General features: G+C 47.6%; 1 protein-coding gene across 2 annotated transcripts; it reads right to left on the bottom strand.

The window, feature by feature from the left end:
- Positions 1-181: 181 nt before the first annotated feature.
- ASB9 (ankyrin repeat and SOCS box containing 9) lies at positions 182-27,501 on the bottom strand. Of its 2 annotated transcripts, none has more exons than XM_077888690.1 (7): positions 27,094-27,501; positions 19,604-19,683; positions 11,205-11,312; positions 8,052-8,202; positions 6,235-6,369; positions 3,987-4,243; positions 182-401 (listed from the first exon to the last, which is right to left on the bottom strand). In XM_077888690.1, the coding sequence occupies exons 1-6, from the start codon at positions 27,182-27,184 to the stop codon at positions 4,020-4,022; spliced, it is 789 nt and encodes a 262-aa protein (XP_077744816.1). In that variant the 5' UTR covers positions 27,185-27,501; the 3' UTR covers positions 182-401; positions 3,987-4,019. The 2 variants fall into 2 exon arrangements, with proteins under 2 accessions (XP_077744816.1, XP_077744815.1); XM_077888689.1 differs by having other exon boundaries at positions 4,052-4,243; positions 27,094-27,499.

The following is a 27,501-nucleotide window of genomic DNA, read 5'->3' as shown; positions in this document are numbered from 1 at the left end:
GCCCCTGTGATGGCAGACGTAGTGCATGAAGTGGTCCTGGCTCAGCGCTGGGCTGTGGGAGACGTGCAAACAAGGGCTGTGATCTAGGGAAGGGGGAAAGGCCTCAGTGCCTCCCGACCAATAATACAAACATACCCGGCGTGTTTCCACCAAAAATAAAAATCTAATTGACAAAACTGGCCAAGCTTTATAAACGTGAGTTTATTTTAAAATGCCAATGGCCACGACACTCCACAATATTTGTGGGTCGTGTGTGCCTCCATCCCCTTGGCACATTTACATGTGCAGGAGAAACCGTTTCAGCTCCTCTGGGAGGACCAGTCCGTTGATCTTATGATGCTGCTGGGTCCCAAAGCACTTGCGGATTCTAAGGCGACAGAGCTGCAGCAGAGAAGGTGGCCCTGGAGAAAGAATGCAAGACAAGCCACATGTTGGTGTCACTGATCTAAGGCTACTTCTCCTCTCCTTCTAAAGCAGACGAGCTGTAACACTGTCCTAGGGAAATAACGTGGTTCTGCTTAAGACCATGTTCTGGGTTTCTAAGGAGGCATTTTTAGGCCACGTTCTCTCTTTGCTGGTATTTAATTGAAATGAGCTTGTTAGGTTTTGATTTAGAACAGCCGGGAAGAAAAAAAAATCAAAGCTCAGCCTCACTAATGGAGGCTGAAGGCAGCTAATTTTGGAATTATGAAGCCACACAAAATTCCCAATGATGCAAATAAAATTCATGTTTCACAGCTTTCTTGTATTTTACCTTAAAAAATAAGGTATTTCCAAAAAAAAGGCATTTCTAGATGCGTGTTTATAATTTAGCAATTTTAAGATATTCAAATATAATGAGCTATCAGTGAAGCCTAAGGGTATGTTATCTTATTAAGTCATATTTGTTTTTTATTCTGCACGCAGGGCTAACCCAATGCTTCAACTCACAGGTGAAAAGTAACCAGCCAAGACTTTACAGTTTAGGATGGTGGGTCTCAACAGGGGGTTGGGTGGAGGGGAAAAGGAGGAGACACATGGCAAAGTCGGGGGACACTTCTGTTTGTCACAACTTGGAGGGAGGGGCTACTAGCATCTAGTGGGTAGAGGCCAGGGAGGCCACTAGACATCCTGTTGACGGTGCTAAGGCTGAGAAACCCCATTAGAGAGTAGAAGGATGAGACAGGACTTCCTATCCACCCCTGACCGCCTGTACCAAACTGTAAATGGAATTCTCTCTTGGTTATTATACACACACACACACACACACACACACACACACACACAAGCAAAGCTATATACCATCAAGAATCCCATAGAGCAGTGGCCCTGCAATCCGGGCTGCATTTCAGAATCACCTATCAGGGGGAGCTTTAGACCGCACGCTGTTGGGTCCCACCCCAGAGCTGTGGCTTCAGTTAATGTTGGGAGGGGGTGTGCACAAGAGTTTTTAAAGGCTTGTGCCCCAGGTCATCTTATTGTGGAGCCAAAGTTGAGAAAACAAGCAAAAGGATACAGTATGGCCTCGGCTTTCCTACAAGCTGCGGGGTGGGGTGGGTTGCCTAGCTCTCGGGTGAAGGCACAAAGGACAGGTGGAAAGAGATACCTCCACCATCAAAGACACAAAATGCAGTCTTGTCAATGGGGACCTGACAGCACATTCAAAAGGCCCCCGTTGGGATTTAGGGCACCTTCCAGATACGGTCAGTTGGACTCAAGGCATATACTGACGAGCTGCTTCCCAGTGTACCCAAGGCACACAGATGGACAAACTGCCAAAACTACAGGGTGGGAAACTAAACTAAATTTCATCTCACTGGGGAAGTTGAAGGACGTATGCACTAGATACACTGTCAGGGACAACCGTGGGAGGTAATGATAAACGCTGGGCAATGCAGAAAAGCAGGACAACAGCGTAAGCAGCGCAACTACTGATACGGATTGAATATCTGCCATTTCCTCGAAGTGGGATGATGCACAATTGTAGCCTTAATCCCATATAAATAGAGCCGGAAACCCACTACAGCTCTGCAGCCACTTACTGGCACCTGCAAGTGTTCAAGCAGTTCCCTTTACTCAGTAATAAAACCAGCTAATTTTTTTAATCTATGAATTGGCATATTGCTTTGGTCTCGATTTCTTCCCCCCCAGGCCCCCGCCCCCAGCAACACTCAGGATGCTTTAAAGCCAAAGTGCTTTCAAGGGTGGCTCCTGTCATGCTGGGCTGAGAGTCATTTTCAGTTTTCATTGTGTGCCATGAGTAAACACTGCTTTACATGCTTTCCAAGGCCAGTGGGGTGGTAATCCTGAACTCCTCTGCAGGGACATCCAGAGACAGAATTTGCTGTGTTAAATCTGCAGGTCTGGCTCCCTGCACTTGCCTGGCCTCATTTCCTGTGGCCTTCCAGACTGCTGAGAGGCGACCTCACCAAAACCCCAAAAATGACGCATGGAGGCCAAAGCAGCAGTGATTCTCTCCAGTGGCAAATGACATTTTATAAACCAGTGGGATCACTGACCACACTGTCACCAAAATGGGAGTTAAAGGAATCAAGGGCAATGTAGGTGCCAACGAATGGCCTTTGGAAATCGAGTGGAAGGGAAGAGTCAGTGGAGGCAATCTGAAAATCCAAGGGGATTATTTACTGAGGCAGGGGATGAAGGATTATATATGTGTGGGTACACTTACGCACATGCGCACGTATATGCATGTACGTGTGCGCATGTGAGTGTGTGCGTACACATGACTTTGTGACTTTAGAAAGCCAGGAGACGCTGTTGCTTTTGTGGATCTCATTCCCAATTTTAAAAAGTTGTATTTTATGACTGTGTCGGTATACAGACAAACATAATCCAGGTTGAAGTTTATCCCTTTCTTCCTTTGGATCTTAAAAGAAATGAAAACATCTTTGTGCGCTCCTAATCACATCATGGGCCCCAAGCATTGTGCCATCTGTCCTGTTGGAGAAATAGGCCCTATATAGATAGATTTTTTTTTAAAACAAATCATCAAAATGCAGTGACTATCCCACTGCTTAACCTAAAGTGGTGACTATCCCATTGCTTAACCTAAAGGGGTTTCTATTGAACTGTTCCTTATGCCTGACGCTGCTCAAAGGGGACAGGCCTTGTTGGGGGGCCCCTAAGGCAGGGCTTTGGCTGCAAGTACCCTGAGCAGTTGGAGTGGGAGGAAGAAGTGATTCTGTGGCTGCTTTACAATTCTGCACAGAGCTAGGCCTAATTCTCAGCATGCAGGCTGGCGATAACCAGACAACCTGCCATCAGAACCCTCTGGTAGGGAAGCCTGCTTCAAAGTCTCACAACCTCGAAAACTTAACAAAGTCCACATTCTAGTAAAAAAAAAAAAAAAAAAAAAAGCAGGTCCTGAACTGGCTGCTCTCCATTTCCAGGGACAATTATGAATACCATCTGCGGGGTCTTTGTTCCCCACCCCAGCCCACCCCCGACCTCACGGCCCTACCCCCCTGCACAGCACTCAATGACAATGTTTAGTTGTTTGGGTCAGAAGGACTGGTTCTTATTTGCGGAGGTGTGGACTTAGGTGTTGACAGACTTGCAATAACAAATGCCTTCAGACTGCTATAAATCCTGAAAGGAGTAGCTTATAGCACTTAATGAGTAGCATTTTTGCCCCCCAGAAACCCACTTCTCAGTAGTGTGGCCCGTCCATAGTGCAGTAAGGCGTCCCAGGGGCACTGAACAACCCCAAAGAGGATTCTATTGCATCATCCCATAGCATGTTTTAGATAACTTTAATATCAAAATTTGTCAATACTATGTTAATCCTTTCAAAGGTGGCCTACCTCATATATGAATATTAGATCCTCCAAAACACCCGGTCTCCTACATTCCACACAACAGATGGTTCTTTTCCACATAACCAGTACCATACCTTGTTGAATACTCAATAATCTCAGCTCTCCACGTTTGATGACAGCCGAGAACAATTTTTCACATAGTATTGGAAGTCAGAACTTGGTAAGTACCTGCCTCTTGCTACAGCCCATAAGAGCTATGGATTAGGGCTTAGGTTCGGGCAAAGAAGAAGCACCTTCTCTCTGCAAGAAAAGCTGGGTCAAAGGGCTCTCGGGAGGCACCAACTCCAAGGGACGTTTGCCTTCAGCATTCTTGGCCTGGGTGTCTGCTCCAAAGTCCATGAGCAGGAGTGCCAGCTCCCTGCTGGATGCCCTGGCCACCACGTGCAGAGGGGAATCCAGACCCCGGCCCTGGTTCACGCTTGCACCTAAACAGTCACAAGAATAACACAGTCAGCCAAGAAGCTGAGCCCAAGCGTCCCCCTTCTCCAAGCACTATGCCTCAAATTCCTTCACAAAGGGACTTCTATAGTGGGCACGGCAATCCTGGAAAACAATGGGACACGACTTGATTCCATTTAATAATACGGGGAAAGTGCCATTTGACAATGTGACTAAAGGTATAACATGAGCTATGCAGCATACGAGGTCACCTTTGGGGATGCCTGGGTGGCTCAGTCGGTTGGGCAGCTGCCTTCAGCTCAGGTCGTGGTCCCCGGGTCCCGGGATGGAGCCCTGCATCAGGCTCCCTGCTCAGGGGGAGCCTGCTTCTTCCTCTGCCTCTGCCGCTCCCCACCCCCCAACTGGCTCATGCGCTCTCTCGCTTTCTCTCAAATAAATAAAATCTTTAATAAAAAAAAAATTTGCCTTTGAGTGCTAGCCATAGGTATGCTACATATGAGAAAAATGCTGGAGGCATGCAAGCCGCACGTGCATCATTGTAGTGTGTACGTATTAGCCATACAAGCTGCGAGTGAGGCTTTTCACTTTCATACAGTGAAATCTCATCTATCACACCACGCAGCCACACTCACACGCCGAGCCACTGCTATAAAACCTGGGACCCGGGACTGTGTAATCTAAACTGCAAAGAGGGCATCTCCTAGGTGAGGGCGGCCAATTCCAAGGTCACGGGGAAGATGGCACAGTCCTCCTCTTCGGGAGTAAGGTGGATTTCTAGGACCGTCCCAAGCCAGTTCCATCCTGACACTCTACAAATCCCTACCCAGACCGGATGCTGGCTCCCACTGGGACATGTGGGGACATGTGGCTCTGTCTCAGCTGCTGTCCCCCTAGTAAAATGGAAACCTGCGTCCACTCGACAAATTGTAACTGGGTTGTTCTGGTACTGTTCTTGGTTTTGTGAGGGATGCGAAACCCTGCCCTTTCCTAAGAGCTTAAATCTACATAGAGCATCGGGGGAGAGGGAGGAATGGTGGGAGAGAGAGAGAAGGAGCATGAAGCTCCTAATGCCCGGCTATGGCTGCCACATGAGTGGAAGGCAACAAGAACCACAGAAGCATTCAAGGGAAGGGTTACTGGAGCTGTAAAGAATAAGCAGGACTCAGGTAATTACAGGGGTGACAAAACGGACATCGGAGGTTGAAGGAGGGTCTGGACAACAGCAGGGGGTGGGGGAAAAAAAAAGGACGCTCCACAGGCCTTCTGGAGAAAAACAACATTTCCAATGAGCTAAAAATGAGGCAGGTGGAATCTGCAAATCAAGGCGAACTGGCAAGGAAGGCCCTGGGGGGAGGCGCAGCCGTGCTCCAGCAGCCGTGCTCCAGCAGCCCTGCCAGTCCTCCAGGGCTAAGAGCGTGACCTGCCGCAGCGGGGGGAGGCGACAGGGAAGGGAGGGGGGCAGAGAATCACCGAGGACCACCCTGGGAACAGATCCGATTGGCATCATTATCCTCATCACACGTGAAAGAACGAAAGTGCAAACAGCATAAGACATTTCCCCACGGGGACCCAGTCACTGTGAACCCCTATCCTGTTCGCCTCCTTGGCCCACACTCTGCGTGCCCCACCCCCGCCCCCTCCCCAGGATGCAAACAGCTTTAAAATATGTTTAGGGACGCCTGGCTGGCTCAGGGGCTGAGCGGCTGCCTTTGGCTCAGGGCGTGATCCTGGACTCCGGGGATCGAGTCCCGCATTGGGCTCCCCGCGGGGAGCCTGCTTCTCCCTCTGCCTATGTCTCTGCCTCTCTCTCTCTCTCTGTGTCTCTCATGAATGAATGAATGAATGAATGAATGAATAAAATGTTTAAAAATAAATAAAAATAAATATATTTTAAGAATACATAAAAAATAAACTCCTTTCCTTTTTCCTTTCCTTTCCTTTCCCTTCCTTTCTTTTCCTTTTGCCTTTTTCCTTTCCTTTCCTTTCCTTTCCTTTGGTCGTGTGCTTTTAGTTTTACCTGATTCCAGCAGCTTCTTGGCACAGGCTACCTGCTGGTTTTCACAAGCCTGGTACAGCGGTGTGCCCAGGTGGCTGATGTTGTAGTCCACATCGCCCCCGTGCGCGGCCAGGGTCTCCAGGCACCCCACGTGGCCTGCAGCCCAAGACAGAGCAAAGACAGCTTCAGCCCCGTCTGTCGGCCCGGAAACCCGGCCCTCCCTGTGGGCTGTGCGCCTCCACTCGCTCGGACCCCGGACCCGAAGCTACTTCCTCCAGCCCAGGGCTGACTGTCAGCTGCACCATGCCAGACACAGAGACCGGGGGGGGGGGGGGGGGGGGGGGGGCGAGGCGGCCCAGGCGAGGGGACGTGGAGGGGGAGGCCCTGCAGGAGGCGAGAGGCAGCCTCGGAGCTCCAGGCAGGCCACCGCGGCCACAGGAGAGGTGACAAGCAGCTGCCAAACCCGACTGGCGGGGGCCCCGTCTGGCAACCCAGGTTTGCTCAAAGCTGAACCAAAGCTCTTGCTCGGGCTACAATGCCACACCTCAAACATCGCTCCTCTGCCTTCCTCTTTGCATAAAATCATTTGAGTTCCACGCATCTGGGGAAGATGCTGAGTTGACGCATCTCTTGAAGAAGAAACGTCAATGCTTTGGGAGATTGTGATCCTACGGATGGATTCGGTCAAATAGGACTGGGGAGCCATTCTGTGAAAGCCACCGGGGAAGTAAGACCCTACTGGCAGCGTGCGGTCAGGATGGGGATGACGGCGGCAATGGACGCTGGGGAGAAGCAAAACTTGCCATTGTATTTTTTGTGTCCGAGTTAAGAATATCGGGAAAGCTGTGACTTTATGAAAAAGAATTACCCCAGGGCCGCCTGGATGGCTCAGCGGTTGAGCGTCTGCCTTTGGCTCAGGGCGTGATCCTGGGGTCCTGGGATCGAGTCCCACATCGGGCTCCCTGCGTGGAGCCTGCTGCTCCCTCTGCTTGTGTCTCTGCCTCTCTCTCTCTCATTCTCTCTCATAAATAAATAAAATCTTAAAAAAAAAAGAATTACCCCAAGCTGAGTAAGTGCTGGGGATCTCATGTCCAACATTATGCAATAATACCAATACTGTATACTTGAAATTTGCTGAGGATACATCTTAAGTGTTCTCCCCACACGTAAAAATGGTAACTGTGTTTTCGTTAATTTCATTGTGGCAACTGCTTCATAATGTGGGTGTCTATCAAGTCATCATGTTAGTACACCCGAAAGAAATACAACTTTGTCAGGTATACCTCGATAGAGTCAGGCGTGGAGAATTACCCCCAGCCGTATATGGCACCTTATTTTCCAAAAATCCAAAGTGTGTTTCACTTAAAAAACCTAGGTGGCCCCGAGACAATATTCTTTAAGGCCCGAAAACAGAAGAGTAGAGGGTGTTTTACAAAATAATTGGATTTATACGGGGTCATGGGTTCAACAGTATATTCCACAAATATGCATGGATAGTTCTACTATGTGCCAGACCCCGTTCCAGAACTACAGCAGTGAACAACTTTCCAGATGCTCCGAAAGGGTGGTTCCCAAACTTTCTGTGCATCAGAATCACCTAGATGCTTGCTAAACAAAACACGCATGGCCGGGCCCCACCCCGGAGTTGCTGATTCTGTGTGTCTGGCGTGGGGGCCAAGAGTCTGCAATTGCACGCCAGGCCAGGCGGATGCTTCCGGTCCCAGGACCTCACACTGAGAAAAGGTCCCTCAAAACCACCCCTCCGCTTGCTTCGTCCTTGCAACAGTAAGATGTCTGCGGAAGGAGAGGCAGAAAACGTAAATTCTCCATAGATTTACCTCTCTTAGCAGCTTCGTGGATGGGCGATGCCAGGTCACTCACGGCGTGGGGGCTGGCCCCATGCTGCAGAAGCAAATTCACACAGTCCTGGCTGCCGCTGACGCACGCATTGAACAAAGGGGTGTGCCAGTCGGTGGTAACGCCATCCACCTGGAAAGAAGAGCGCCAGGCTGAAGGCAGGTGGTGGGGGCCCGGGTTCAAATCTAGCCTCCACTCCTGTCAAGCTGTTATTTGACTTCCCTGAGCCTCCCATTCTGCGGCTATAACATGACGACAAAAATAGCAAATTCCAAAAACAACAACAACCAAATTCCACAAGGTTGTGAAAAACCGAATGAGCTGAGGCACCGAACATGCTGCCGAATGTTCTATCACTTCCACGCCCCCAGGAACAGGAATTCTGAAGCCAGTTGGGATGATCCTATATAGCTTACAAACTCCTCTCCTTGTTTTAAATGTTCCACCCTAGACCTGTCCCACACCAGTCCAGTGTCCTTTACAGTAGTGAGAGGAACGTATTATTAACGTTACTTTTTTTTTTATTTTAAAACATGACTTTCACAGAAATATAGGGTGAATACGTGCCAAAGATTTCCTTCAATTCGTTCATTAGGGAGAGAACCAGGAAGATGGTAAGGCTGGCTCAAAGGGGAATTTATATAGTCAGTCAATTAATGCTGAAATAAATTTGCTAACAGATACAAGACTGGCTACCGTCCTTCAGGGCCAGAAAACTACAGTCTTTGGGGCCATCTTTCCTAACGTGGGAAACCCGACAGAAACTTGCAGTTCACATCTGACTTCACAGTGTCTGGGCTATAACCAAATAGGGAAGAACAAAGCCAAATGCAACTTTTCTACACTGTTAAGAGAAACTATACTGCAGACGAGAAGAGCCTTCTTACAAACCATTTCCAAGGAAGGCCAGGACTAGTGAGGCACAGAAGATGTCCCGGGTGCAAAGTTTAAGGAGACCCTCCCTTCCAGGCCCACGCAAGTGCTCAACAACCCTGAGAGGCAGTGGCTCTCCAGAGCTGGCATCCTAGGTGCCCTTAGGCCTCCCCTGAGTCCTGGTCCTGTTTCCACACGTGGAGTGGGTTTTCTCAAACCCTATATAAACCCGATGATGCACTCACCGATGGCTCTCTACTACTGCTCTCAGGACAAAGCCCATTTTCCTGGCAAGGACAACAAGGCTGTTTGTGTGCTGGCCCCTCTTACCCACTCTGCTGCCATAAGGAGCGATTTGAAATTTATTTTTTTTAAATTGCTCAGTTTCACTTCCAGGCCTTTACAACAGCCCTTCCCAGTGGGCGGGAAGCACACAACTTGCCCCAACCCACCAGTCAACTGGCTGATTCCAATAGATCCTTTGAGTTTCAACTTAGACATCATTCCTCCTAGGAAGCCTCTTCAGACTTCCTCTCCCCCATCACAGCACTCACTCTTGCCACACGGTGGTGGTTTGCAAAAATGGCCACACATTCTCCGCACTGTCTGCATATCCCTTTGCCATGTAGCAATGCAATTCCTGCCATCAAGAGATGGAGACTACTTTTCTAATCCTTGAACCTGGGCTCACCCATGGGACTTGCTTTGCCCAGTGGGACGATGGCAAATGAGAGCTTGCCTTCTTTTTGATGCTCTAGGCATCCCTGCTACCATGGGAACCAGGCCAGGCTGCCTGTGAAAGGATGAGAGACCACACAGAGATTTTGTCACCCCAGCCATCCCAGCCAAGGTCATTGCGAAGCGGCCCTCCCCAGCCAACCTGTCAGCTAACCTTCAAGGCCTAAGTAAGCCCGGCTGAGGTCAGCCGAACCAGGCTATCTGGCTGGCACAGGAACTGTGAGATAAGTAAATGGCTGTTGTCTTAAGTCATTCAGTTGTGGTGGCTTGTTACACAGCCAAATAGAACAGGAAGAAACAATGTTTGGTAACTGCCCGCTGTGGCAGAGATGTGCATCCGACAAAGCTACTTCCGCTCGCTCTCCGGGGCACACAGCCAGACTACACTCCCCAGCTTCCCAGGCCATGAGACAAGTTCTGGCCCATGGGATGTGGGGCCAAAAGTGACATACGTCACGGCCAAGATAGGCCCTTAAAAGTCCTCTGTGCACAACCCTCCACATCTTTTCTCCTTCCAAACTCCTGGAGTGGAGGTGACTACTAGTAGCATATGTGGAAGTCACTTGTTGAAGATGGTGGGGTGACAGGATGAAAGGAACCTGTGTGCCTGAATCACCCCCAGGAAAGAGCCACCCAACCAGGAACACCCCCACTGGAGTTTCAGTTCAGTAAGAAATATGCTTGTGTTGTACCAGGCCACCGAGATTTCAGGTTTTATCTATTAATGTGACGAGTGTGATATTTGTTAATTCGCCTATTTATCCGGCTGGGTCCTCATCTAATTTATAAGTTCCTAAGGATCTTCATCCAGGGTTAGGCACGTAACAAATGCTCAGGAAATACAGGTTGAGAGAACATGAGAAACCCACATATGTAATTTTCTAATCAGACTTGTCTGTCACTTTTGACCTTGAGGGGACGTAGTGAATGGAAGACTTACTGGTCCCCACTTTCCGTTAGGGACCTACTGAGATCCTAGGGAAGGGATCTCATTATGCCATCCTGATTCTCATTCTCTAAGTAAAAATCAAATACCTCACTTCCCTCAATCCTCACAAAACCACAGCAAGCTTACACAGCTTCACTGTCATTTTCCCCCTCTTCTCAGATACGGACTCAAAAGCTCAGAGCCTCGGTAACTTATTCCAGTTTTCAATATTAGAAAATGGTAGACATGGTTTGGGACCATTATTCAGGTCCTCTGGAGCCAAATATTCCATATTTTCCATAATATTTCATTACCTTCCAGCCATAGGAATGAAGGCGAAATCTAACAGTTATTTATTAGTAGTGACTGCTCAAGAAAATGATGCAGACTCAAACCACCACTACTTTCTAGCTAAAAATTCAGTACTTCGTCTATCCCTAAAGCAAAGAAGCTTGATGGACATAATACTTTGGAAAAACACCTCTCTTCAACCTTCAAATCGGACTAGTCAAAAACGCTGGAAATCATTCAAAAGGGATAGGAACCGTCATTTGTCATTCACGGTTTCTAAGACATTTATGTGAGCTGCACTTACCTGAGCCCCATGCTTCAATAAAATGTTTGCACAAGAGGGATGGCCTCCCAGACAGGCTTCATGAAGGGGAGACACACGATCTGCTGTGACGAGGTTCACAGGCCATCCCTGGAGGAGAGGAAATGAGCAGAGTAAGGGGTACAAAGCAATAGTTTCATAGGGTGGGTTTTCAGCCACAGATCCAGTGCTATGACCATGCTTTTAAAGTTAACCTGGCTCACAGTCGGAGAGTAGGGTAAGGTGTTCCTAATGACATTAAAACAAACAAACAAAAAAGGAACTCTCGGGGTGCCTGGGTGGCTCAGTCAGTTAAGCGTCTGCCTTCGGCTTGGGCCATGAGCCCAGGGTCCTGGGATCAAGCCCCCCCGTTGGGCTTCCTGCTCAGCAGGGAGCCTACTTCTCCCTCTCCCCCTGCTTCTGCCCCTGCTGTGCACTTTTTCTCTCTCAGTCTCTCTGTCAAAATGAATAAAATCTTTTAAAAAAAGGAACTTTCATGCTGCTGGTGGAAGTATAATATGATATACAGGGAAACAGTTGCACAGTCTCCTATTAGAGTTGACGAGATGCATCCCTATGACCCAGCAATTTGACTCTTAGGGATACACATTCTAGACTTTTCTCTTGTTCTCACTTGCTCCTGTCCTCCCACTTGCTAGCTTTTTGTTGAGAAGGTCCAAGACAAGGAACGGAGAACAGTCTCCAGCCAACTGCCACCCAGGAGGAACTGAATCTTGCCAAAAGGCATGTGAGTTACAACTCGTGTCCATCTCTAGTCAAGCCTTAAAATGTCTACGTCTCGAGCCCTCACCTTGACTGCAGACTCTTATGAGTCCCTGACCCACGTAAATTGTGTCTAGATTCCTGACCCACAGACACTGTGAGCTAATACAGGTCTATTACATTAAGCTGCTGAGGTTGGGGGGAATTTGTTACACAGCAAGAGATGACGAATGCAGGGCCAAAGCATGAGGTGAACCCCCACAGACAGACAGCAGGAAGTTCCAAGGCAGAGGGGCAATTAGGTTCTCACTCTAGGTACTCAAGATCCAAAGAACCAAGAAACTTCTCTGAAGGCCCTGGGGTTCATCAACCCCTTGGAAAATGTGCTCTTAAGATGATTATGAGCCCAATCCAAGCAAAACATCAAAAGAACTCCAGGAGAGGCTCCATAGACACACACACCCCCGGTCGTGGAATAGTTACCCTTAACAGGAGGAAACTGGGTACAATAAAGTTCTTTTTCTTGGGACACATTAGTTAAGAACACGATTAGTTTAATGACTTGGTAATACACTGTACCTTTTCTTCCCATAACAGTTCAAATCTGCCTAAAATCATTCCAATAAATTACCTCCCACAGCATCATTCCTAACACACATTCTTCCACTTGTACAGACATCTATGAGTCTATCAGCATCCTGATCATCCTGTCCTGTCGGTTTTTACTGTGATGGGTGACCTCATCGATTTTGAGAGGTCCAATAATTCTGGACAGACTCTGGAGTCAACAGGATTCAGTATACTGAATCCAGAGCCTTTCGTTGGGTTGGCTTGATGAGGGGTTCTGGGAGACTCGAAATAATCCAATTGTAAATGAGAAATTCCAACATCCACTATGGTTTTTTGCCCCCCGGCCCTGCTGTTCACAGGGAGGGAAACGACTAAATCTTCCCACCTGTAACCCAGCATCCCATCTGTACCCAATGAGCACTGAATAAATGCTTACTGACCCCCAACTCAAGAAGAACTGTTATTTTATTATTGTCATTATAATTGTATTATGTAATTGGAGGTATCCCCTCTAAGATTTGTTCTCAGATGCACTTCTGCCCCCCTCTCAATGCTCTATCTTTGTCCAATCTCTTCCATTCACACTGCTAGAGTACACAAGAAATCCATATCCCCCTGTGCAACAGACTATGGGATGAAAGAAGACTGTCCTTTAAAGGAATTATGTATTAGGTGTTCCATTATTATAAATGTACTCCTCTAGTCACCAATGCCATTTCTTTCTTTCTTTCTTTTTAAAGATTTCATTTATTTATTTGAGAGAGGGAGCACAAGCAGGGGGAGCAGCAGAGGGAGAGGGAGAAGCGGACTCCTTGCTGAGTAGGGAGCCCAATGAGGGGCTCGATCCCAGGACCCCAGGATCATAACCTGAGCCAAAGGCAGAGGCTTAACTGAGCCACCCAGGCATCCTGCCCTTCCTTCCTTCCTTCCTTCCTTCCTTCCTTCCTTCCTTCCTCCCTCCCTTCCTTCCCTTTCTTTCTTCCTTCCTTCTTTCTTTCTTTCTTTCCTTCTCTCTCTTTCTTTTTTTCTTTCTTTCTTTCTTTCTTTCTCTCTTTCTCTCTTTCTCTCTCTCTTTCTTTCTTTTTCTTACTTTCCCACTGCCATTTCTAAGCAATCATTTGGGTGCTTATACATAAACCCAGGTAAGTGAAAATGCCAAAGAAATCAGTCACAATACAAGAAGTTTTCACCCCACCTTACACAAGCACATTACAAAGAGGTTCCTTTCCATTAAGGTTCACTCTGCAAATTTAGGACTGCATGTACAGTTCCTCATTGAGCCACAGTGCCACTTTAAAGGAACTGTGGCAATTTGTCTGAATTATCGACAAATCTGAATCAAAGAATATCGTAAGGTGCTTTTTTTAGCCCATTACTTCACACAGGGTCCAGTCCGCAGTGGGTTCTCAGGTTTCTTAAAAAACAAACAAAAAAAAAGGTTAAATGGCTTATCTCTAATTTTTCTATCATCGATTGTCCCTCAGGTCAGCCTGTGATCAGACATGCTTTTTGATGGGGCCACGGGGCTGGACAATGTCAGGGCAGCCACAACGACACAGTGCCCTGTACCCGGCAGCTTTCTGTCCCAGCCTCAAGTCCTATGTGCACGCCGCCTGAACCAACTCGAAGACTCCAAGGTCGGGCTTCTTCCTTTGTCCTGTCACAAGGGACACATCATTGTCTACACCCTGGGCGGAAGGTGGTCATGGACACCTGTCTTCTCGCATTCATCAAACACACTGCCCCTTCTACTGTAGCCAGGAGATCAAAGCCACTTGATGTGAGAACTTCTCACATTCCTCTCCTGCCACCCCTGAAACCTCTGCGTGTCTAGTCTTCGATCCTTCCACTGCTCCCTTCTCCAAGCCTGCCCCGACAGCCCGTGACCTCAGCCCAGCCCTCCGCCACCTCGTCATTTGCCTTCGGCCACCTCCTCAGAGGTGTCCCCCCAGCTCTCTCCTCTCGGCCACACTTTCTTCTTGCATTTTGAAGTCTTCCCATCCTTGTTCCTGACCCTCTACCAAACTTCCATCCGATGCTCTTCTCCCCTTGGCTCCCTCTCCCCCCTTTTTAAAAAAATACTCCCCCATAATCTCTACTTCTCGCCCTTCTCTCATCTACCAACACGATCCCACTGAAACTGCTTTTTAAAGATCACCAGAGACTCCCTCCTTGTGGAATTCAATATATGTTGCTCTGTCCTCCCCCTTTCCACCTCTGAATTTGCTATGTATCCATCCCAACCTCATGAAACCCCTCCTCTGGCTGAAACCAAGCTCTCCCTGAACAACCTCTACCTCACCTCCTCTCGTCCTTTTTCTGTCTCTCTCACTAACTGTCCTTTCCCCCCTGACATCTCCTAACACTGGCATTTCAAGGATTTGCCCTCAAATCCGTTTTTCTTCTCTCAATACTCTCTATATAATAGTATACGGCTTTCAAAACTCAATCTCTACCCCGGTACACGTTTCTAGGTCCCTGCTAAGACATAACCACCGGGAGACCCAACTAACAACGTAAACTCAGCCTCTGCCAACAACCAAACTCTCCCTGAAAAGGGTTCCTTGTCTGGCCAGCCCGAATCCTCTGAATGGCACCACTATCTTGTCTCATACCTAGGAGGGAGACCTCAGAGGGAGGGGAGCAGACTGATTCCCAAGTTCAAATGCTCAGCAGGGAGCACCCAAAAAGCAGTGTGACCTTGAGCCAGTTACTTATCCCCCCGAGCCTCAGTTTCCTCGCGTGTAAAATGGGGACAACTGTACCCACCCTATAAGGTTGTTACGAGGACCATGAAATGATGCATGCTTAGCCCTCTGTAATTTCCAGGCAGTCATGATCTGAGATTTCTTCGTATTCTTTACCACTTAGCCTTGAGTTAGCTGCCACATCCGAAAGATCTGATGTTTCAGAACACTGGGATCTTTCCTCGTTTCCACTCAGTAGTAACTTAGCCCTTTAAGGATTGCAGGGGGCAACATCAAGAGGGGTGCCCGGGTGGCTCAGTGGTTTAGCACCGCCTTCAGCTCGGGATGTGATCCTGGAGTCCCGGGATCGAGTTCTGCATCAGGATCCCTGCATGGAGCCTGCTTCTCCCTCTGCCTGTGTCTCTGCCTCTCTCTCTCTCTCATGAATAAATAAAATATTTTTTAAAATTATTTAAAAAAAGAGTTGTATCCGAGGGACAGAAAAGCCAGTCTTCACCACCTGCTTGCAGCCAGGCCTTATTGCTAAGGCTCTCAGTCTCCACTGGGCCGTGGAACGGGGAGCTTTGAAAGTCCTGATACCCAGGCTGCATCCCAGAGCACTTACCATATAATCAAAGGAGGCTGAAGTCAGGCATCAGTATTTTCTTTTAAAGATTTTATTTATTTATTTGAGAAAGAGAGAGAGACAGAAGGAGCAGGATGAGGGGGTAGAGGGAGAAGCAGACTCCCAGCTGAGCCGATGGCAGGGCTCGATCCCAGGACTCTGGGATCATGACCTGAGCCAAAGGCAGATGCTTAACTGACTGAGCCACCCAGGCGTCCCCAGGCATCAGTATTTTTAAAGCCTCACCTTAACCCAGACATCTCAAGGCTATTCTAACGTGCAGTCCAGACTGAGAACCACCAAATTAAGGTCACACCACATGGTCAAGCCGTACCTTACTTGCTTTCTGCTGATCCAACAAACTGCTACTGTTTTTTTAAATAAATTTTGATTGAAATGCAATAAAGAAAAGTCCATAAATCCTAAGTGTAAATCTCAAGGAATTATCATAAAGAAAATATACATGTTCTCACTACACAGGTAAAGAAGCTTGGTATTATCTGTCTTTTCAAATTTACCCCTTCTAGTGGGAGGAGCTGGTAATACAATATCTTACTTGTAATCTGAATTACCCCGATCACTAATTGGCATAGTTTGATACATTTGCTGAATATTTGGATATCCTTTTTTATGAAGTGCCAGTCCAAGTCTCTTGCTCATTTTTCTGTTGGGGTGCCTGCATTTTCTGTATTGATTTTAGACAAGGAATATGAGCCGTCATTGGATGGATAAATGGATGGATATATATATATATATACACGTAGCAAATATTTTCTCGTCTGTGGCTTGCCTCCTTGCTTTCCAAATATTGCCTTTTGTTGAAGTTCTTAATTTTAATGAAATTCAACTTACCTATTTCTTTCATGTCCAAAGGCCTTTCTCTCTCTCCTACAGTCATAATGTTTTTGTTTGTTTTTTTTTTATAAGAAAAGAATCCTTGAACCTAGTGGTTCTACAGGAGCTTTTAAAAAACTACCAATGCAGGGGGCACCTGGGTGGCTCAGTTGGTTAAGCATCTAGCTCTTGACTGTGGCTCAGGTCATGGTCTCAGGGTCATGGGATCAAGTGCCCAAGTTGGGCTCAGCAGGGAATCTGCTTGAGGTTGTCTCTTCTTTTCCCTCTCCCTTTGCCCCTCCCCCTACTCTCTCTCAAATAAATAAATAAAATATGAAAAAAAAGAAAAAAAACTTCAATGCATGAAGACTGCCCTAGTTTAAATCAGAATATCTGGAGTGAGGCCCAGGCATTGTTATTTTTTAAAAGCATCCCAGATTATTTCAATGCGAAGCCATGGTGAAGAATAGTCATCATATATTCAACTTCTCCCTTCTTGGGCCAAATAAGACTTTCTTTCCTCTTTCTTTTCTCTTTTCTCTTTGTTTTACAGACATTTGAATGTTTGGTCTTATTTTCCTTCCTAAAATATGTTTGGTTTAGCAACCATGTTTGTCATTATGTTTTGATTATCCAAAGTGTTATTAGATCGCAATCAGAGAATAAATACCATGTGTGATGATGGTAACCGGAACAGGTGATTTATAGTTAATCCTCACAAACCCATATAAGGTAGCCTAACAGACTGAATTTTTGGTCTTAATTCTTTACTCTCCTATAGCAGTGTAATATATTCACATCTTTGCCATCACCTCATAGTTGATAAAATGTACTTCCTTCATCCTTGACTTCAGACTTGGTCATCCAGCTTGCTTTGGCCAATGGGATGTTGGTGGATGTGACATAAATAGGCTGGAAATACCCCTGCATGGCTGGGCTTGCCCTGCCATGCTCCAGCCTTTTGCCATGAGAATAAAATTCCTCAGGTAACCACGGCTCCAAGAGGAATGGGAGACAGGTGGCAGAGCTGCACCCAACCCATGGCCTGCAGACAAGCCCAGCCTAGGCTGGCTGACCCAAAGACTCGTAGGCCAGAAATCAATGTTTATTGCATTATGCCACTGGGTCTGGGGTGGTTTGTTACCCAGCAAGATCTGATACGGGTAGTTATTGAAATGCTCATTTTATGAAAGCCAAAACTGAGGTTCCAAGAAGAGAAGTTGCTCAAATAAAGTGATAGAGCTCAGATAAAGAAATGGCTCCATCCGATGTGTGGTAAACATACAAATACTGAAGATAAATGAATATCGGTCCAATTTAATAAGTGATATATAAAAGCTACAGTGATCATTTTTCAACCTATCAAAATAAGGTAAATGTTTCATTTTATCTGAGAAGCAGCTTAACTGCTTTTGGCTAGAGTTGTGTGTTACTATCTATATTTCTATTTATAATAGGCTTCTGCTACCATAAACAGCTTAAGATAGTGGCTTAGGGTAGTCTGAAATTTGTCTTTAGAAGTTGTTATCTTACAGGAGCATTTCCGAGTCTAGATAGGTCCACGAAATTGGAATTTTCTTTATTTTAAAACATTTATTTTCACCAATAACTACCTAAAGTGTATGATGTCCTTCCATTATGAATCCAGACAACAAACCACAGCGGTAATAGCAGTATATAGGACTATGACTGAGAGGACTCACAGACACTTACGTTGTATTACGATCACTGGAGACATCTAAAATATCTCAAAATCTGCACTCAACCTACTTAGAAAATATGATAGTTACTGGCATCATCACAAAATCTTCTTATTTAATACAGTTGATATCATCATGTCACATTTGTTCTTTTACTAATTTGATAGGTCTTCTCAGTATTGTGTTTTGTGCATTGAAAACACTAGTCCAAGAAGGGGTCCATGGACTTTGCCACACTGCCAAAGGGTCCATAGTTATGGGAAGGGCTGAGAGCTCCCACCAAAAGACCTATAGCCTTTTTAGAAAACAGAACATTCTGAACAAAAGCTTTATCAGAATCCTGAATGGTGATTTCAACTCCTTTTTAAAAAATATCTTCACTGAAGTTCCCATTAATTTCAAACTAGCAAAACTCAAATTAATGTGGACTTGAAATTACACTAGAGGAGCAGAGAAATGAATATCCAACTGAGCAGAGCCACAATCAACTAGAGGCTTCCATAAAACTGAAAATGCCTCTTAAATGATATGACTACAAACACATTTTCAGGGCACCTGGGTGGCTCAGTGGTTGAGCATCTGCCTTTGGCTCAGAACGTGATCCTGGGGTCCTGGGATCGAGTCCCACATCAGACTCCCCGCAGGGAGCCTGCTTCTCCCTCTGCCTGTGTCTGTGCCTCTCTCTGTGTCTCCATGAATAAATAAATAAATAAAATCAATAAAAACACATTTTTAAGCATTTATTTGACATTAGGAGTTTTCAACCTCCATGCTACTGGCATTTGGGGCTAGATAGTTTTCTGATGTAGAGGGCTGTCCTGAGCAACGAATGTAGGATGCTTGGAGAGGCCCTTGGTCTCTGCCTACTCGATGCCAGTAGCACCGCCCCCCCAGCCCTTGCTCCCAGTCGTGACAACCAAAAATGTCTCCAGACATTGTCACGTGTCCCTGAGAAAAACTACTCACACGATTATTTTCAAAAACACAGCCCATCGATTAAAGTGAAGGCAGTCTGAATGCACAAATCTGCCTGTTATTCACCTAGTAGGTACTAACAGTGCCTACGATGTGCATAGAACTGTCCTAAATTCTAGTATTTATGCCAGCCTCCAGATAAAAAAAGAAATGGTTAAGTAGGACAGGATTCACCTCATTTTGCTGAAGAGAAAATTTATATCTTAATCAGACTCTGATTTTTTTCTCGGTGTGGTGAGCAATAGGATATGCTTAATATGTCTTTTTCTTTCCCCCAAAGCCACATACCTGGCCAATGAGGTTCCTCAAGGAAAGCAGACGCCCATGGATGGCAGCTTCATGCACCGGAGACCAATCGGACACAATATCTACATGGAAAGGGAGGAACGGGTTACAACCTGCTAACGCACCATAGACCCAAGGTGCACCCTTGCTGGTCAGTAAGAGCCCAGTGGGTCTTCCTGGATGGAGACATTGGAGTCAATTCACCAGAAGTCCCATTAGCCCATCAGCATTTCTCCCCTCTATTGACGCTCCGAGGACACGTTTTATTTGAAATGTCTAAATAGCTAAAAAAAGAACTACAGCCAGTATCCAAACTGAGGACAAGAGAGGTAGATCAGGATGACGGACTACTGAACTTCCATTTACACACTGGTTTCCAAGGCAAATGGTCCACTGAGTTAAGTGAGAGCATCACTAATTATCAGCATCAGCCTGCAAGCTGTGCTTGCCAGTCTAGCTTCCTGCATGAAATATGAACTCTGGTATCTCAGCAAACAGCGCCATAAACTAAGAGAAGTGATCGCAGAATTACATACACCATTAGGTTTGAAATCAGATCTAAACAGAACTGTATCTATTTATGGACTACCTCCTGTCCCAATATCAAGCACAACATGGAGCTCAGTCTGACCCTGTAACTGGGACATTATGTACCCCGAAAGGCAGCATGCCAATGTGGTTAAGAGAGCTCTGAATTCAGACCTGCTTGGCTTCTTCTGAGCTGTGGGTCCCTGGACAGGCTCCGAGCCTCAGTTTCCTTCCCTATAATGTGAGGACAGCAATAAACTTACCCATAGCTCAATACCTATTAGCTACTATCATTATCCTGCCCTGCCATTAAGCAGAGTCTTGATGACACCCCCATAATCCCTGCTATTTCAAACAGCAAATTTATTCTACAACCATATGGAAAGAACACACACTCTTAGGAAGGAAGCCTGTAAACCCCTATCCCAACACATTAAATGTGTTCCTCTCTCTAATTGAATGTGGAGGTAATCTGAACGAGGCAGAGACTTGAATTTTCCTCATCACAACCCGTGTCTGATTTCCGGAACAAACAGGAAGTCAGAAGGTGAGGAGGTTCCTCCAAGCTTGCTTCTGTTCCCCCTCTGCGTGCTTGGTAAACACACAAACACAGCAGAATGTTCTGGTTCCAGTCATGCCTGCAAAGGAACTGGTGTCTCCTAAAAGCTAATGGGACCTGGGGAGCCAGGGCAGTTCCTAGTGCCTTACCAACTGCAAAGCTGGAGACTAGAACACTTTGTACTTGACACATGTTGGCGGAGGTCTGCCTATCTGGAACTATCAGTGCCCTGGAAAATCTGTCCCAAGGAGCAAATTACCATCCTTCCAGATGGATCCACAAAGCATTTATAGGTAAGAGGAAGCTGAATGAGCCTAAGGGCGCACTGTCCATCCAATGCTTTCCTTCTGGGGTCATTAAGAATACCTTAAGTGAAATGGCTTTTCCGACCTCCGAAACCTTATGCTCGATAGAAACTTCATGTCCTCCCAGTATTCTCTGAGGTTCCTGATGCTCTTAAGAAAAATATTGCTGGTTCTGGGGCTTGGAGCCTACATTCCAGACTGCAGCTAAGGGAAGGTGTCTCTCTAAACTAGAATTGAAAGGACAACTAATTCCGCACTGCAGGTGCTAATGCAAAATACAATCCGCACAAAATCTTGAGTGGGAAGGATGAGCCAAAAATTGAGAAAGGTTCCGAAAGTCGCTTTTAAAGAAACTTGCAAATGTACCCTAATGGATCACCATGTGTGTAATGATTAATCCGTTTTTTCTCCCAAGTGTTCAGCTGCTAAGAAATATAGCTGGCACACTCCCCAACCTTTCTTAAAGCGAGCTCGGATAATTAGAGTTGACAACCTAAACAGTCCGGGCAGATAATTGGGGACCTAAATTGTAATTCTGTTCAGATTTCATAAAACTGATGCAATTATATTATCAACTATAGACAAAAATGAGCTTGACTTTCTATTCATTTGTCTTGAAACCATTACTCCTTCCATTTACAATGAAGCATTGTGCGCTCCTCTAAGAGGAATAAAAAAGGCTACCTAAGGTTTTGTACCCCTGCTCTAGCACGTAGTCTGTACAAAGCAGACACAGTCTCTCACCGAGAAGCACGGGGTGTTGTCCACGTACACGTGGTGGGGGACTGACCCTGTACATCTACCTATCTAACACCTTTATTGAGTTATAATCCACACACCATACAGTTCGCCCACCTAAAGTGTACAATTCATTGGTTCTCAGTAGATTCACAGAGTAGTGCAGCCATTACTACTATAGTCAACTTCAGGACACTTTCGTCCTCCCCAAAAGCAACCCCTTGTCCATTAGCGGTCACTCCCCAGTTTCACTGCCCTCGACACCTGGCCACCACTGCTCTACTGAACATTTCATAGAAATGGAATCATACAGGATGGGGTCCTTTGGGACTGGCTTCTTCCACCTGGTGTAATGGTTCAAGGTTCATCCAACGTTACAGGACATATCAGTACCTCATTCTTTTCGGTGGCCAAATAATACCCACTGTATAGACAGATCACATTTTTTTTTTTACTCATTGGTCAGCTGATAGACGCCTGGGTTGTTTTTACTTCTTGGCTGTGATTAACAATGTTGCTATGAACATCCATGTGCAAATCTCTGTCTGACCACCTTCAGCTCTCTTGGTTTCACACCTTGGGAGTGGAATCACTATAGGACACGGTAACCCAATGTTTAGCCTTCTGTGGAACTTCCAAACTATCTTCCAAAATGGCCTTGCCACTTTATATCCCCATCAGCAGTGTATGAGACTTCCCTTTCTAAATTAAAGGCATTTCAGACCAGAGTTTGGTAAGCCTGTCACAGGCTGTCTATCACTCCTGGCCAGGATAAACACTTGGGGCCTTGCAAAGCCAAAATTCATCTCAAATTTATACAAGGACGTCAGCCTCAGCAGGTGTCTGAACAACTGAGTGATTATGTAAGAACTTAAAATCGTGACAGGGGATAGGTTAACATTTGTCTAGCAGTGAGAGCATGGAGAGATGTGCCTAGACATACACACGGTTTAGTAAAAGCCGTAATTTGCCACGTGGACTAGTCCATACACTCTCTTTAGCTCTTGAAAGCACTGAAGAGATGGATGAGACCTACATCTCGTGTGCTCCTGCCTGGGAAAGTCAGGGAGAGGTTTCTCCAGGGTTGTCCAGAGCCCACACCCAAGCAGGCAATGAGCTACAGACTACATGTGCAATTAAGCCCAGAAGCGGCTCTGCCTGCCTTCCTGCTAAGAGAGCACACAGGGCAAAGGGGACCTGCTGCCTCCGGAACACGGAAATGCTCACAGTAGGGGACTGGGTGGAGAGGTGACTCGAGGTCACCATCCCCTCTTCCAATGACCCCACCACCGACTTTGAAACTTCAGGACCATTATCTGCACACAAGACACCGTCCAGGCCCTGAGTATGTGCTAAGGATTTCCCCTGCACTCGCCCAGCCGGGGCCTACTGGTTTTACTGCCAGAAAAGAGATGCCCACTGGGGTCTCCGGCAACGCCACGGATGCCCTAGTGCAGCTCTCCTAACCCGCCCCACCAGGCCTCCAATTAGTGCCATTAAACCTACCTTTCTTTTAGATCGAGTCTCCATCCAACCCTGCAGTGCATTAGGAAGGCTGTCATTTATTTCACTTTTATTGCATTCTGGAATGATTTTTTTTTAATTCCATTATTTCAGAAGGGATTTTAAAGGCGCTAATTGGTACATTCTGAAAAGAGCTACTATATATATATATATATAAAAGAGCTACTAACGATAGCATAGATCTATCTCCATCCTGAGAAACATTTTGCGAGGTCAAGGGGCAGAGAGGGAGGCTGAGTGGGCCCGAGGCGGCGGGGGCGGCTGCCTTCGGCCTCTGGGATGTGGTAAGGGAGGCCCGGCGCTGGGCGCCAACGCTGCCCACGATCTGGGCGCTGTGTTTACAAATCCGATGCACCCTGGTTGGGTTCCAGGACAAACAAAAAGAGGAGGAACAGAGACAGAGGCTCGTGGTCAGAAACCGGAAACAGAAAGGCCCACTGAGGCAGCTGGTGGGCCAGTCAGACCTGCCCACTGTCATTCTCTCCAGTCCCAACGCCCAGCGTCTTCTTTCTCGCTCTCTGTCTGGCTCACTCTCAGGCTGCTTTCTCCACGGGGACCTCAGAGATCACCCCTTCTGCCTGAGCAGGCAGGTGTCCCCACAGAAACCCTCACCCTGGGATCTAAAAATCCACGAGAGTGGGGGACTGCGGCCCTTCCATGCCTGCTTGCACCTGTCTTCGATGGGAGCCCACTGTCTACAGGGTGGGCTCAATCTCCTGAGGAAAGCAATTTCTCTACAAACACCTGCTCAGGGGCTTCTGGGTGGTGTTTAGTCTCTGCCTCCGTGTATTCTTCCAAAGTCTCTATGAGTAGGTACGAATGGGCTCCCTAGAGCCGCCATGACCAAGTGGGCCTCAACTATCTATTCCTTGCCATCTTGTTCTGAAGGTGAGAAGTCAGACACGACAGCGTCATCAGGGCCATGCTCTCTCCAGAGGCTCCAGGGAAGAATCCTTCCTTCTTTGCCTCTTCTAGCTTCAGGTGGTAGCCGTCCAGCGCTGTTGGGGCTTTTTGGCTTGTTAGACGTGTCACCCCAATCTCTGCCTCTGCTGCCACAAGGCCTTCTCCCTGTCTCCCCTCTTCTAAGGACACGAGTCATTGAATTAGGGCCCGCCGGACTCCAGTATCACCTCACCTGAACTGATGACACCTCCAACAGCCCCATTTCCAAACAAGGACACGTTCTGAGGTACTGGGGGTGGGGGCTCCCACGTATCTTTTGGGGAGGCACAATTCAACCCATAACATGGTATTTTCAGGGAAAGAAAAAGACATTTTTTGGGGGGGCGGGGGGGGGGCTCCTGGCAGAGGACTGAATCATTGAACAAATCTCTCTGAAGAGCTGGTTGCCATCTGCACGTCCTTTCCTCCCTTCGTCCAGAGGAGGCGGAGAAAGACCTGCAAGTGAGAAAGGGAGCAGCCACGTTCCCCAAGAGGAAGCACACCTGGGCCCTGGTTAACCTCTGACCTGGCCCTGTGCCAGGGGATACGCTTCACCTGAGCCGTGCCCCGGCATGGCCCTGCGGAAATAGCGCTCCGGAGGGGCCCACATTCCACACCTCACCAAGGTCAGGACTTTAGAAGCATAAACAAATGCAACTGGGCCAGAACTGAGGCTGCGCCCGAGGGGCAGGGCTGACGCAAAGCAGTGGGAGCTGGACCCCACTCAGGAAGGGAGCGGCAGAGAGTCTGGGAGGGCTTCGTGGTGGCAGTGGCTGGGCCGGGTGCGGAAGGTGAGGGGGACTTGGCCAGTCAGGTGCAGAGGACAAGGAGGCAGGAGAGCCGAGGTGTCCTGCCATCTGCCCGTGTGACTTCTGCTTCTTTGGAAACTTCTCATCCTTTAGTTCCTGGGAAATGACAACACCCAAATCTCTTTCTGCTTCTCTAACTCACCGGTCTTGCATGCTCAGCTGCAGGCCTGGCCCGGGGCTCCATCCATGGCTCTCTGCTCTGGGCCATCAGACAAGCTCCCCTTTCCCAGGATTTCAGCACAGCCCCCGCAGAACACTCAGAGGTCTCGGCTTCCCAACCCCCTTGGCTGCCATTCATTTAAGCTTAAAAACTTTACAGTTTCAGCTGCCTTCCCTCCTTTAGTCCCGATATTTAATCAAGCAGCATAGCCTGATTGCTCTTTCCTTTGAAACTGTCACCCTTGTTTCCCCTTTCTCTGTCATTTCCAAAGCTCGATCCAAATGTAAGCCCCATGCTTAGATAATGAGTGCCTGGTTCTCAAAGCCCCAAACAACACCACCAGCATCACTCGGGAGCCTATTAGGAATGCATATGCCCAGGCTCCACCCAGGCCTACAAGGGCATCAGAAGCTCTGGGGGGTGGGGCCCAGCCATCTGCATGTGAGCAAACCCTCTGGGTGACACCAACACATGAGAGAGTTGGAGAACCTGGGCATTCGTGCAAGAATTTCCCGTAATCCCACAATCCATCCTGAACATGGCCACCAGATTCATTTACTTACAGTCTTCCTTACTGCCAGGTCTCCACTCCAGAACCATCGATGGCTCCCAATTCCCTGCTTTATGAAGGCTTAACTCCACCGAGCCTTTGCAGCTCTGTTATTGAGTTCGAGCTCTCCAAACTTGTCCTCAGCAGATTCCCTAAGACTCTGCATTCTAGTTGTGACAATGTGTTCAGTTTCGAAGCACCATACCCTTTAGCATATGGACACCTGTCCACCCCCACTCACCCATCCTGCCCCACATGGAGTTGGATTAGGACCTTTAGAAACCGTAATCAGAGAAAAGTGGCCGCCCCCCTCCCACGAGTGGAAATAAAAATAAACAATACTTAGGTGTAAAATAATCATGTGGAACTCATCCAGGTTACTGATTCTTTCCCACTTGAACTTGGAAATATAATTTGCTGCTTTAATGATACATTTATCGCATTCATTTTTTTAAAAGTAATTTTTGGTGCCACGCTGCTTTCTACTACTCCAAGCTTGTGCTCAAAAAAATCTGATTAATCCAGTTCTGCCTTCGGGGATCCAGATCCTATCTGTCGAGTGCCCTGCTCCTTTTAGAAGCAAAACTGGATAGTGAATGAATGGATGAGCAGTCCTGTCTGCTCAGTTAGTCGGAGGGAAGGCATGTGGTATTTTGTATCTTCTGTTGTTTTCCCTTTCAGCAGCTGTGCCACAGGAGAGTAGTGAGTCCTACCTGACTGCTGGGTCCCTGCATACTGCCCCTTTGATAGACCCGTGTCGTGGGCAGCCTTGCTAACAATATGAATCTGAAGCCTCACGCTCAGACCCATTTTACAGTCCTTTCAGTCAGCAGGCACCTGCTGGATGCTCACCAAAAAATGACAGTTGCCCAGAGGCACGAGACTCTACAGTTAGCAAAGACACCACCCGACCGGTGAGAATTACGCCTGTAAGATGCTTCTCTGAAATTTAAAAAAAAAGAAAGAAAGAAAAAGTCTCCTTTTACAGTGAATCGATCAGCGCTCAGTGTTGGGACATCACTTATAAACCCAGCCCCGCCTAAATGCCAAATACCTGAGACCTTTTGATAAATGTCTCGGCAGTAAAAATACCCTATTAGAAGTTTTACCCCTCCGATGTGATATACGGGCTCCATCTGGCCCACAAAGGATCGTTCTTCGGAGCTGAAGTTTTTACCGGTGAATAAACTGTGCCACTTGGCCTCGGATGGTGTCCAGGACTCCGCAGAGGAGGTGTACCCCCTGATCCGAGCGGAGGATGTCTGGCTGACAAGCCGGGGACACACCCCAGCGGGGCCACCGGAGCCACCCCGCCCTCTCCTCTCGAAGCCCGCTAGCCAGCCTCCCCGCGCTCTGGTCCCACGGCCCCTGGACTCACCCCCCATCCACGGGTTGGAAAGGAGCCTGGTGTCGGGCGGGCCTCCCGGCCTCAGAGACTTGCTGGTCCCGCCCGGAGACTTGCCGTCCATGGTGCCCCCGGAGCCGGGCAACCTCCGTGTTCCACTTCAATTGCTCAGGAAAGTCCAAATTCCATGTTCTTTCTGCTGCTGGGAATTCCGGAGCCTCGGCCGCACCGTCCTGCTCAGACGGTAGAGAACAGCAGAGCACAGAATGGGCAGGGTAATCCGAGCACTACCTGTGGTCAGACGGACGCGCGCCCAGGCACACACGCGCGCACACACACACGCACGCACACGCTCCACCTAGCCGGCTGGAGGTCGGCCAAAGCCCACAGCGGGCCCCCCAGCCCCAAGTCGGCAAAGTTGCTGATGTCACGTCCTTTCCC

The sequence above is a fragment of the Canis aureus genome, chromosome X, assembly GCF_053574225.1.
Source record: "Canis aureus isolate CA01 chromosome X, VMU_Caureus_v.1.0, whole genome shotgun sequence".
Lineage (NCBI taxonomy): Eukaryota > Metazoa > Chordata > Mammalia > Carnivora > Canidae > Canis > Canis aureus.
This window is presented reverse-complemented; position numbering and strand designations above follow the sequence as displayed.

Coding starts and splice junctions, on each gene's coding strand:
- ASB9 (XM_077888689.1), bottom strand. CDS start 27,184: ATGGACGGCAAGTCTCCGGGCGGGACCAGCAAGTCTCTGAGGCCGGGA. Junction 11,313..19,603: donor TGAGGAACCTCATTGGCCAG/GTATGTGGCTTT, acceptor CCTCTCCTCCAG/GGATGGCCTGTGAACCTCGT. Junction 4,244..6,234: donor CAAGAAGCTGCTGGAATCAG/GTAAAACTAAAA, acceptor GTGACTGTTTAG/GTGCAAGCGTGAACCAGGGC.